Source organism: Nuphar pumila, chromosome 2 (genome assembly GCF_984573655.1).
Source record: "Nuphar pumila chromosome 2, dmNupPumi1.hap1.1, whole genome shotgun sequence".
Taxonomy (NCBI): domain Eukaryota; kingdom Viridiplantae; phylum Streptophyta; class Magnoliopsida; order Nymphaeales; family Nymphaeaceae; genus Nuphar; species Nuphar pumila.
This window is the reverse complement of record NC_143250.1, coordinates 132,732,838-132,745,536: the sequence shown is the minus strand read 5'-3', so window position 1 is coordinate 132,745,536 and position 12,699 is coordinate 132,732,838. Positions and strand designations below refer to the sequence as shown.

Genomic DNA, 12,699 nt, shown 5'->3' with positions numbered 1-12,699 from the left:
GCATGTAGCATGGAACATCCACTCATTCAGCAATAAGAAAACACCCACAACACACATACCTGCTTACATTGCCTATGTACAGAATCAGGCCCGAGGCAGTAGTGCGACCCTGGTCTTCTTGCTCGGTAATAGACATTATCAACAGAAATCAGTTACCACAGATTAAGCATCTTATTTGTGCACTCACAGAGCAACCCGTAAACAGTGAAGCCAATCCTCACACCAACCGAAGCCGACCAAAGCACATGGATCAAAGCTTGAAGCAAGAAAGAAGAGAGAAGTGATGGAAACTAGCATGGGCATGAACTGATCTTCATATTAACACTAAACACAAAAAAATTGGTTGATTGCTGATCCATTGCAGACTGGGGCATAATCCAGGATTAACCCACAAAGAAATAATTTGAAGTCGCTTACAAGTGGTGGAGCACTAAGCTACTTCCAGAACCCCTTGATACAGCACTTTCAAGTATACTCCCAAGCAGGACAGCCACAAATCAGAATCTAAAGGTAATGAACCTCTGTCGTAGACACTAAAAAACCAGAAGACTACTAACATGAATTACTCTCATCAGCCACTAATATGATAGACAAGAAGCAGTCTTCCTCCAACGAGAACAAAACTGAACATGGGATCAATATGGGGACCATATGCTGCAGAAGTTGCAGAATAATTGGAAAACACTGGTAATCAAGACAAACAGCAACTATTCCGAGGCAGCAAGACCATGGTTGGACTCCTGCTTAAAGTAGCCCTCAGCACTTTCCCGAAAAATGTTGAGAAGTTTTATTTAGAAAAAAACGCATGCATCAGCAGAGCATGCCTAATCAGATTACAAACCCAATCTCTAAAGCATGGATCCAAAAATACCGGAAAATGCAACGAAGCCTGCAAAAACATCAATATAATTAAAATCATTTTATGACCAGAGAAAGTTTACATGGACAAATATAGAAAACACTAAAGTTTACCATGCTTCTGATGTTGGTCAATTTGATTAAAACTGTTTGATAAAGCAAGAAAGCACAGTATTCATGTCCAATGCCGCATCTAACATTCTACTGGAATCAAACTTATGGTAAGTATGATTCACTCTGGGACTGAATCAATTAGTGGAACGAAACCCATTTCAACATCTCATCCAGTGACATCACATCCAAGACTTAACCGCATACAAAATAGAGTATAGCAGGGTTCCAGGTTCCAGCAGCAGTGAAATCATTCAGAATCACAAACAAATTCCTGATATACGCAAGCATAAGGCATCTGACGGAAGCATCATATGATCAACGAACACAAAGCAAAAATTAGACTGCAGGTATCTTTCCAGCAACACAATGGCAAAGTTAAGCATGCAAACTAGATGAACCCATGTACAAACATGGGCAAAATCTGTAGTCTCCAGTTATGAACAACACAAATCCCCTATACTTGCAGCAGCAAAAGCCCCACAAACTCCAGAAAAGACTGCAAGAGGTCAAAGAGAAAGTGTTACTTCAAATTTAAAAGCTTAGCAATCAACCTACAAGAAGACGGTACATCATATACTTCTATGAATGCATACCATGTGAAACAGCTAAGAACGGTAGCCTCCTGGACCAGGTCGTTTATATGGTCCTGAACGATCACGATTGTAACGGTCACCTCCAGTCCCACCATGACTACCTCCATCCCTGCTGCGCCCACCATAACGATCACCATTACGATCTGGGCCATAACGATTGCCACCTCCACCACCACGAGCATACCCCCGGCTGCCATATTTGTCATTCAATGCACCTTCACCAGATGGACATTCCCTGGCAAAATGTCCCTCCTGACCACATTTAAAACACCCTCCATTGTTAGATCCCCTTCCACCACCATAATCACGATCACGACCACGGTCACGCCCACGGTCATGATCATAGTCACGGTCGTGGCCGCGATTACGATCACCATCACGATCTCTATTAGATGGTTGAGCCTTATCAACAGTAATAGATCGACCATCAAGATTCATGCCATCCATTGCGCGTATTGCATCTTCCATAGCCTTCTCGTCATCAAAAGTAACAAAACCAAAGCCACGAGAGCGGCCAGAGAACCTATCAACAACCACCTATATCAAGAGAAATGCCAGGCTGTCAAATGCACAAAACAAACTTCAAGTATACAATATGATTATTCAAATCACTACAAAACACATAAGTATGGTGGAAGATTAGAGCTCACACAAAATAGAAATTCCTTCACCAATCAAATCATTATAAGTTGTCACTACCTTATCATTGGGGTTGTACACATGGTCAGGTGGATGGTTAAATGTAGACAGGCATACATGCCAACAGCAGTAACTTAAGAAATTATATTTTTATTCTTTTTTATGTTAGACCATCCTACAGATCTGAGCCTACCATTCTGCTCAGTGTCAAACTAGCAAAAATAATTCAATGGCACTATTACAGAAAGACCGCAAGTAATATTTTTGAGATAAAATTGAAAAGAATTCCAAAATAAGCCATTCATATCCCTGAGTTCAGCAAACTCCTAGCAGTGTCATAAATGAGATGTGTCTCTTATATCCTATGTCACATGGGTGCGGGTGCGGGTGCGGGTGTGGGGGTGGGGGTGCGGCACTTTCAAAAACCTTGGGTGCGGGTGCGGGTGCGGGTGCGGGTGCGGGTGCGGGTGTGGGGGTGCGGCACTTTCAAAAACCTTGGGTGCGGGGGTGCGGAAATATATATATATATATATATATATATATATATATATATATATATATATATATATATATATATATATATATATATAGAAGGGGGTCCGGGGTACCGCAGCCCAGAAAAAAAAAATTTAATCCAAAAAATGGACCAAAATGACCCCGATAGCCTGTGAGCTGGCCCTAGCCCATCTCACGTATATAACAGATGGGGTTTCTAAAATCATGACCCAAACCGGGCCTGAGCCGGGTAGGCTTAGCCCATCAGGCTGCTGGGCCGGTTGCCCACCCGTATGTACCATTGTCATCCCATGTCAAATGACAACTATGGTAGCCCTTAGTCAGAAAAGGATAGCCCATGTGAGCTATGTATATAACTTTTTAATTGAAATAATACATTTTAATACTTTTTATTTTTAATTACGTGGGACGAGTTTGAGCTGCCTTGAAGGTCTCCTCTACCCGATGTAATTCGAACCCGAATCCGAACCTCATTGTGTGGTACCTGGGAGCTCACACCTTCCTGTGTCTGAATCGGATATCCGATCCACCAACCAATGACAACCGTGATCATGACTCATGAGTCCTTGGACTTGACCTTTGGATGTCATACATCGTCACGAGATCGTACCATTAGGAAAAATGCCAACCCTCATATAGAAGGCAAATAATAAATAAACCCCCCAAAAAGGAAGTTCTGTATGTAAAAAAGGACAAAAAATAGGAGAGTATTTCACGGTAGCTCTGCCGGCAAAATAAAGAGAGAGAGGAAGAGGGTTGTGGGGAGAGAGCGAAAACCCTAGATTCCCTCGGCGGAATTCCCAGCTTGCTTGTTTTCAAGTGAACGGGAGGGCCATGGAGATGATGAACAAGCTCCGAAATCTTGACGCCTACCCGAAGATCAACGAGGACTTCTACAGCAGAACACTCTCCGGAGGGCTCATCACCCTCATCTCCTCCATCTTCACATCTACATGTTGGTCCTCTCAGAATTTAGTGAGTTTTCTTTTTTCCATCTTTTGATCGTTTTTCGCGAAAAAGTTTGGGTTTTTGATTCCGCAGCCCAGAATTTTTTTTTTAAATCCAAAAAATGACCCTGGTTGCGTTGACCGCACCCAGGGTCGGGTTGACCGCACCGGGTGCCGCACCCGCATCCGCGTCGACGCGGCACCTGTCTGGCCAAATCCCTGTGACATAGCTTATAGCATTTTGGTTTTCCACTTTCTAAAGCTGATACTAGGGAAATTTTGATATGGAACATAGCAGGCCATTGGATGGTTGGACAGCATTTGGGCAATCCAATTATTTATGACAGTAAATATATCTATACTCCAGATATAAATGGCACTTGGAACCATGGTTGGATTTCTCGCCGAATTGACTCAGGACTCGGCCGAGTCAACTCATCGGAGCCTATCCAAATCAAGAAAAAAGTATAACTCGTTTTATACCAAAAATCGGCCGATTCAAAGCCAAACTTGGGTGATTCGGCCGAATCACGAGTCAACTTGGCCGAGTTAGGTTTTAAAATACTTTGAAATTTGAAAAATGAAAACTAAAGTGAAAAAAGTAAACCTCACGGCTTTTGTTCACAGTTCATACTTCACTCGAATGAACGAAACCCTAGCCTTGCCCGCTGCCGGACACTCTCTCCACTCTCATGGTCCGTCCCGGCATCCCCCTCTGCAGCTTTGCCAGGGGCCACCATTCTAGGCTGTTTCCGACGACCAGCATGACGTGTCTGAGTTTCTGGCGGCAGTGAGGGAAGCCATCCACCATCAGGTACTCTCTCTCTCTCTCTCTCTCTCTCTCTCTCTCTCTCTCTCTCTCTCTCTCTCTCTCTCTCTCTCTCTCTCTCTCTCTCTCATCAGTTAGGGCTTATGTTGGGCCAACTTAATTTGGCACAGTTTGTTATAAAACATATCATGCGATTCAAAATCACATGTAATTCGGTCTAAGAGACTCCAGGGATGCACCGATTGCATTATTGTGGTTGCTGGCGAGCCTCAGGTGATAAGATGTTTTGGTTGGTTGTATTTTTTCTTTTTTTGCATTCTTGGCCGAAATTTTGGGGTTTTGTGAGGTTTTGAGTGAGTGTGAGGTTCGATCTTGGATGCGAACATGGCTGTTGATTCTTGTGTCACATGCTTTTCAAGGGGAATGAATTCGTGCAAGTTCACTGTTTTCTTTTTCCAGTCGTTGATTGCATGAATGTGTAGATATATTGGCTACTTTGGCTCAAGGTTTGGTAGAATGATTGTGTTTTCTCTTTTCCAATTAAGTATTCACGAGGAAACCATGCGTGCAGGCGAATAGGTCTGGACAGCTAGCATATTTTATCTGAAACCTGATTTAGTTGTTGTTAACGGTCTTAAGTGTCAGCTAAAGAAATGAAAAGTAATTGGTTGCTAAACTGCTTTAAGCAGTAGATTGACTTACTGGGAAAAAGTGGAAAACTGAAGTCCTGGATTAAGCATGATAATGCATAACTGCAAATCATTTAGGGAAAGGTATTCAGGTATAATGCAATTTCATAAAAAAGTCTTATTTCCACTGGTTTCAGTTGTTTGGCAGAGATTCCAGAGAAAAGATCCCAATATGATATTGCATTATGTAGTTCTATTTGTTGTTATAAAGAATGGCTAAAGTGTGCTCCCAAAATCAATGACTAATGTCTCCAATGAAACGAGCATCATATCAAGCAATAGACATGTATATTTGATTTGCTTTGCATTTCTTATTCATCATTATAAATTTGTGGCAAGCTAGGAAATAAGGAAAGTTAACAATTGGGAGTTCTTTTTAAAGCTTATTACTATTAGTTTTTCTCTTAACCTGTGTTTCATGTTTTTATTTTAGTGCATGCAATGTAATGAACAGGAAAATGTATTTGTATTTTTTAGTACTAACATTGTGTTTATTTTGGATTTATCAATAGGTTATGAAATTTTTTAAACCTTGCCAATTTGATCAATACAGCTTGAGACGTTCAAAGGTATGTACTTCACAAATCTGTTTTATAGTTGTATTTATATATAAACTATATGTTCTACTTCTTTTGTATAATTTTTGTTTAGCATTTAAATTTTTTTTTCATTTGATTATGAAATCCTCAGCAAACATTTTCTTTGAATTATTAGCATCTTTTTATTATGAATGCATATGTAATAAATATATGATATTGCATTTCAGATGTTAAAATTAGCTATGTGTGGATCATATTTAGCAAAACTTGTTTTTCCTAGTCTTTGTGATTGATTTAGGACCATATGTTATTTGTTATGTCACATGTGTGCGGGTGCGGGTGCGGGTGCGGGTGCGGGTGCGGGTGCGGGTGCGGGTGCGGGTGCGGCACTATAAAAAAACATGGGTGTGGGGGTGCGGCAAAAAAAAATCAGGCACGGGTCGGATTCGGATCCAACCCAGATCCAAACCCGATAAAACAATCGTTGCGTGCTTTAAATAAGCACGCAGGGTAGGGTTTCTATTCGAGAAACCCTCCCCACGCTGCTCACTCTCTCTCCTTGCTCGCCTTCTCCCCCCACCGCAGCTCCCTCTCTCCCGTTCGTTTTCCGATCACCTGACGCTGGCAAGCCTCATGTGCCAGTGATGCGACCGCCCCCTTTCAGGAGAGCTCCCTCTCGCCTCTCTCTTTCCTCGTTGTCTTCTTCTTCTTCTTCTTCAGGCGAGCCTCCCTCCATGGTTTTTTTTTGTTTTACATATCGGGTTGACCGCACCAGGTGCCGCACCCGCGTCGCATCGCGTCGACGCGAGTGCGGCACCTGGTTAGCCGAATCCCTGTGACATAGGTTATTTGATTTCTTTTGCATAAAATCATAATATACGAGTTTGTTATATTTTTTAATAAATTTAAAAAAAAAACTTGATGCATCCGGGTCACTGAGTTGACTCGTCTGAGTCACCGAGTTGCAAACAGGTGATCTGATACAGAGTTTCGAGAAAGCCAACCATGATTGGAACAGGACATGGAATGTGTCAGATCTGTCAACTAGCAGCATGTTTTGTTCAATGGACTGGTTTCTGTTCTCTGTTTAACATTTCATGTGCATCGTGGTGACGTGTAAACATGGATGTTTTACTATATCCCAATGACTAATAGATGATCGGCCACATAATCCTTAAAAATGGATTTTCTAAAATCTAACACCTCAATGAAAACACTAACAAATTCACTAGATCATACTTTGTTTTTAGGCAAGTTCAGATAGCTATCCCATATGCATGGGCACCAAATTCTGCCACATCTGTTGACTTAATATTTATGGTGTTCGATAGATTTTGAAAATCTTAGCATGTTAGAAAAAGTAAAATCACTAAATTGACAAAAGATTCCATTTTCTTACACATTAAATTTTAATAGAAAACTTTAGCATTCATGAAAAAACTTCAAACTAAATCTAAGATAATTAATAGTGTGCCAATGTCTTTATCTGAATGTTCAAAAAATAATAATTTCTGCCTTTGTGGACTCATTATGGTGAGTCATGGCCAAGGAACGCAGGTCAAAGAGAAGAATTTGTGTCAAACTAATAGCAAAGTTCATTATCCATAGAATAACTTGCATAATAGGATAATTGTGAAAACTTTAGGGCAATACTCTCATTATGCTTCCAAGAACCAGATGACTTAGTGCAGTATAGGAAGATCACACCAATGCACAATGATGCAAACAAAAGCAAATAAATGAGTGTGAAGATAGATCACCTTTGCTTCCACAAGATGGCCAAACTTTTCAAATGCTTCTTTCAAAGTCCTGTCAGATGTTGACCATGACAGGCCTCCAATGAAGCAGCGGTACTCTTCCAGTGTTTCAGTCATTGTCTTAAAGGTCTCACAAAAGTTCACGTCCAGAAACTATGACCATCAAAGACAATCCAACATAAAAATAAGAGTATCTAGTGAAAATCTTCCATGTTTTGCAGCATTTCTTAAGAACCGATGTACCAGAGAGTAACAGAGACTACTAATGTTGTAGTACACCAATATTCATAGGCCATTGCATGAGAACAATTTTGCATCCAAGCATAGAAAAGCACAATAAGCACGAATTTCTCAGTGAGAGAGGGAACACTCAAAACTACATAAAAATTTCATAATGTGGGGTATTTGGAGAATGAGTTACATAACTAGCATAAAGATCACTTTCCCAACCATTCTAGGTTAGATTAGCAGTGTCCTTTGAAGAGCAAAATTCATAGCATGAGCAACTAGATCTATTTAAAAAGTAACAGGAAAATTATCCACAAAGTAGTTTGCGTAGTTGGCAAAGGGATGATTGAGGGTCCTTAAGGGATAAACATAAAATGTAGACAATATCAATAATATACAAATAATACAAAACATTATTATAAGTTTTTAAAAAAGTGAATTTTTTATTGAATAAATATGGGGTTAATGTTGTGATGTTCTCAAAATATCGGTTACCTTGAAAATACTGTGATATTTTTGGGATTATATTGGTATCTGAAAAGTTCATGTTAAAATCATGAAATTTTCAAAATAATGGTGATATTAATGACAGAGATTTGTAACATATAGGAGTTTGTTAAAATTGAATACTGAGAAATGTACTTAGTGGGTGTAAACTATAATGGCTCGCAGACACCTTCCTTTGTTTAAAGTATTTCATTGTGAAGGAAAACGGATAGCCTCTCCATGTGTAATTATTTATGTTTCTTTTAGAGTTTTAGTACATAATATTGCTGACTATCTATCAGAAATTTTAGGTGAAACTGGAATTTTTCAGAATTTAATTCACATTAAAGTATCAGTGCTTGCCTTTGACTATGTTTTCTTTGAATGACTATATATCCCCATAACCATATAAATTCAATTGCTTTTCTTAATTTATTGTGATTAGTAAAGACGACAGATATTACAGAAAAATACCTATTATTTAATTTAATTTGTTGTGTTTGTCAAAGTGTGGAACTAAAATGAAAGACATCATGAAAACAACATTAATATTTATAAAGACTTTGTTTCTCAAATAATCCAGTACTTCTGAAAATTTCCATGATCTCATAATACATATTTGCTAGTTAATTATTTATTTTCAATCTTATATTGTGTTACATGTACTTTTTTTAGTTATTAATAATATTTAATCTCAGACCTTTTTGATACATGCAATACATATGCTTTATAACATTGTAATTATGGTTGTTTGTATTTGCTACTTGTTATGTCTCTATTTATTTCATACTTAAATTTACTTAATTGTAGTTGGGCTATTCAGATGCATTTCATTTATCCTCATAGCCATTTTTTCTTTTCTTTTTTTGGATATTTAATTGACTAATCAATGGATTCATGAATTTTTTAGTGTCATTTTGATGTATTCAAAGTTTGGACTTGTTAATGACTTCAGATTATATGATAATTATATTGTTTCTGAGTTGTTATATGTTACTTAACATGTTCTAGTACTGTACGTCTAGATTTAGTTGATGTTAGCATAGTTTTAGTTCTTAAATTTTATTTCTATTTAGTTTAGTAAGGTTTTATTTTTATTTTTATTTTTATTTTTTATTTATTACTTTTAAGTTTGCTTGAATCAATGTGGTGAAAAGCGTTGAACCATAGCGAAGTGCTGTACCAAAAATGAATCAAGGCATAAAGCATAAACCTCAAAAATATATTTTTAAAACTTTTAAAAAAATTAAAAATAAATAAATAATGCTTTATTCATGAAGCAACAACCAATATAAAATAGGAAATATCAAATAAATACCAAAAAATATGATAATAACATGTAAAACAGTAAAAGTAACATTAACGCAACAACTTGATCTATCTATCTAACAAATAAAATATGAGCATTCAATAAAAATTTAAGTAACGAAATCACTAACAATCAAATTCCTCAACATCATCATATAATGCACACAAATTCATTTAAAGTTCTAAACACACATTAAGCTAATTTTTCATGCATGCTTGTTTGAAAAAATAGCTCTATCAAACTACTAAAATCACACATAATAATCCATATCTACACTTAGTCTCACAATAAAAAAACAAAAAAATTCATTTAACAAAAAATTATTTTTAATTTTCATGATCTAAGAGTCAATTACATGTACATACATAGTCATGCACATTTGCAAATAATTACACAAACTGAAAGTAACAATTTCACATATACGATTTTTATATAAACAAACTAACAAAATTGACATATACAATTTTTATATACAGTCAATTAATTGCAAAAAAATGCAGCCATTAAGACGAAGAAGATGACTGGAAGAAGAAGGACAAGAAGAACATAAGAAGGAGAACGGAAGAAGAAGAAGGAGAAGAACTGAAGAAGAAAAGAAGGGAACAAGAAAAAGTAGAAGAGAGGAAGAAGAAGCAGAAAAGCAGAAGAGGGGAAGAAGAAAAAGAAGAAGAAAGAAGAGAAGAAGAATGAAGAGAAAAAACGGAAGAAGAAGAGACGAAGGAAAGAGGGGGGGTTGTACCTGGTGCTCTTCTTCTTCTTCTTTCAGTACGAAAGGGGGAGAGAGAGAGAGAGAGAGAGTGTCCTAACCCATCAAGCCTCCCTTTTTTTTTACGTATTAGAATTGTGTGCACCTCAACTTGAGGCGCACCTTGCCTCGTGGCGTACACCTCAAGGCCTACAAGGACACGCCTCGAGCCTTTTGCGCTACACATGAGTGCTTCATGGCATAAAGTTCCTCACCTTGAGGTGAGGCACGCTTTTCACAACACTGAGGTCACATATATTGCTGATATTTTGAAAATATCACGCTTTCAAGGCAAACTTTTTAATGGCCAATATTTTGCTAAAAATAATGTAATATTTAAGAAAAATCACCTAATATTAAAAAACTATCATTTTTAATGCAACTTTAATGCATTATTAACATGACAAAAAATGAGTTCTTACAATGTTTTCACATTATCTATATGTTTACCAATATTTATACATATGTTATATAATTTTGATATATCAATATTTTCCAAGATTTCCTGAGAATGAGAGAGACTTTGCTGCTTAATTTATTTTTCATCGTAGTTGAATAGAATTTTTTATTTTTATATTATCTTTTTATATTTGTATTTTTCAAAAAGTAAAAGATCATTTTAAATGAAAAAGTACTTGTTTATAATTTAAATTCTTTTAGTATTTTAATTTTTTTTATTTTTATATATTTTAAAAATGTGACACAGTACACTGGGATAAGTCTATATCTTATATCCTTCCAATACCTTTTGCAATGTGTTGCTTACAATAATGTAACATGCAGTACAAAGAGGCATATGAAACCTCATTTTTTCACTCGCTCTTGTTGGCAATTATCCGATGTATCTTAATAAGAAATAACAAGAATATGGTAAGAACATCTCTTGAGCATATTACCGTATGAATGGTATGGCTTTCTTCTTTCACAATCAAGCTTCTCCTCCAGTAAAGAAACTATTAGCATGCCCAATGAAGCAGCTATTGGAATCCTAAGACCTCACAAGCTGGAAAATCAAAGAAAAAATGGAAATCTGCTGGACTCACCTATTAATTTAATCTTCAAGCTGAGATTTGTTTCACATGGATACGTTTCACTAATAAATCCCAAAATAAAATCATCAAGTTTCCATTCCCCAGCTATTTAGAAGTAAATCACCCACTTATCCGGAAAAGAAGGATAATTGAGATGCAATCCGCCAATTTATCCCGATTCTCCAGACATGTCGCGTACCCAGAACCCTCACACTACAGAAAGCACGCAAAATCTCAATCAACTCACATCTAACACAAATTCAAACAACAATAATGATCGTAACAAAGAGTGAGTTTTACGCCCTCCAAATGCAATCCCTAACCCTAGCTAACCACAATCTTGAATCGCGCAAAAAAAAAGAAAAGAATTGCATCGCATAGGTCAACACCAAAACCTAAACGAGCAATCGGACCAAACCCTGAGAAAAACCTTGACAGTAGACCCAGAATCGCTACAGAAAATGAAAACCCTAAATACAACGCAGATCGGAGAGGGAAAATAGGAAAATCTCACAGAAAAGGGGAAAAACAAAAGAAATTACAAATCCATCAAATCATGATTGAAATCTCAGAGCCATTAACACAAAGAAAAAGATGATCAAGAGACCCACGAAACGGAAGAGAGAGAGAGAGGGTGTACCTTATCGAAATCCCACAACGCGTCCAAAGCCAACGGGGCTAAAAGAAAGCAAGGCTACCTTATATATCAGTGAGGATGAGAATCAGCAAATGAAAACCCTAACTACAACGAAGAACGGAGAGAGAAAATTCGGAAAATCTCACAGAAAAGGGGGAAAATAAAAGAAATTACAAATTCATCAAATCATGATTGAGATCGCAGAGCCATTAACACAAAGAAAAAGATGATCAAGGTCCGAAACGGAAGAGAGAGAGAGAGAGATTGTACCTTATCGAAATCCCACAACGCGTCCAAAGCCAATGGAGCTAAAAGAAAGCGAGGCTGCCTTATTTATCAGTGAGGACGAGATGCGATTATGTCAACCGCTTCCTTGACTAGGGCTGACCAAGACGGTATCCCAAAAATTAAGCCCCATTAGGGCACACTAGCTAAAGTTAAATATTTAATTCAAGAGCTGAGTGTGAAAGCAAGTACAAAGATTTTTTTTTTTCACACCTCATGAATCTTCCTTTTTCCTCCACCATGGAAAGAGAATCCGTGCGAATTGCTGTGCATTTGGTAGCAGGGGAAAATTTTCTCTGCGGGAGAAATTGCCCCTTTTCTGAGGTGGGGCCCACGCACCCATCGAAGGATAACTTTCTCTCAAAAAGTTAAAAAAAAAGGTTTTTTTTTTTTTGCGAATTATTGGATGTTTTCTCAGCGATTTGCAAATCCGTCCCTGCGTTTTCCTGCCATTATTGCATAATTGTCCTCTGTTTAGCATGCCTTTATCTTAAACCATGGTCAGGTTATAACAATGTTATTTAAAAATGATGATCCTACCCCTACTTACAATACTA

At 37.5% G+C, this 12,699-nt stretch overlaps 1 protein-coding gene across 1 annotated transcript; it reads right to left on the bottom strand.

Annotated features, from left to right (window-relative positions):
- Positions 1-1,249: 1,249 nt before the first annotated feature.
- LOC149847144 (glycine-rich RNA-binding protein RZ1A-like) lies at positions 1,250-12,177 on the bottom strand. The gene is made up of 5 exons (XM_089996843.1): positions 12,128-12,177; positions 11,861-11,918; positions 7,425-7,574; positions 1,566-2,102; positions 1,250-1,468 (listed from the first exon to the last, which is right to left on the bottom strand). The coding sequence occupies exons 3-4, from the start codon at positions 7,536-7,538 to the stop codon at positions 1,578-1,580; spliced, it is 639 nt and encodes a 212-aa protein (XP_089852969.1). The 5' UTR covers positions 7,539-7,574; positions 11,861-11,918; positions 12,128-12,177; the 3' UTR covers positions 1,250-1,468; positions 1,566-1,577.
- Positions 12,178-12,699: the final 522 nt, after the last annotated feature.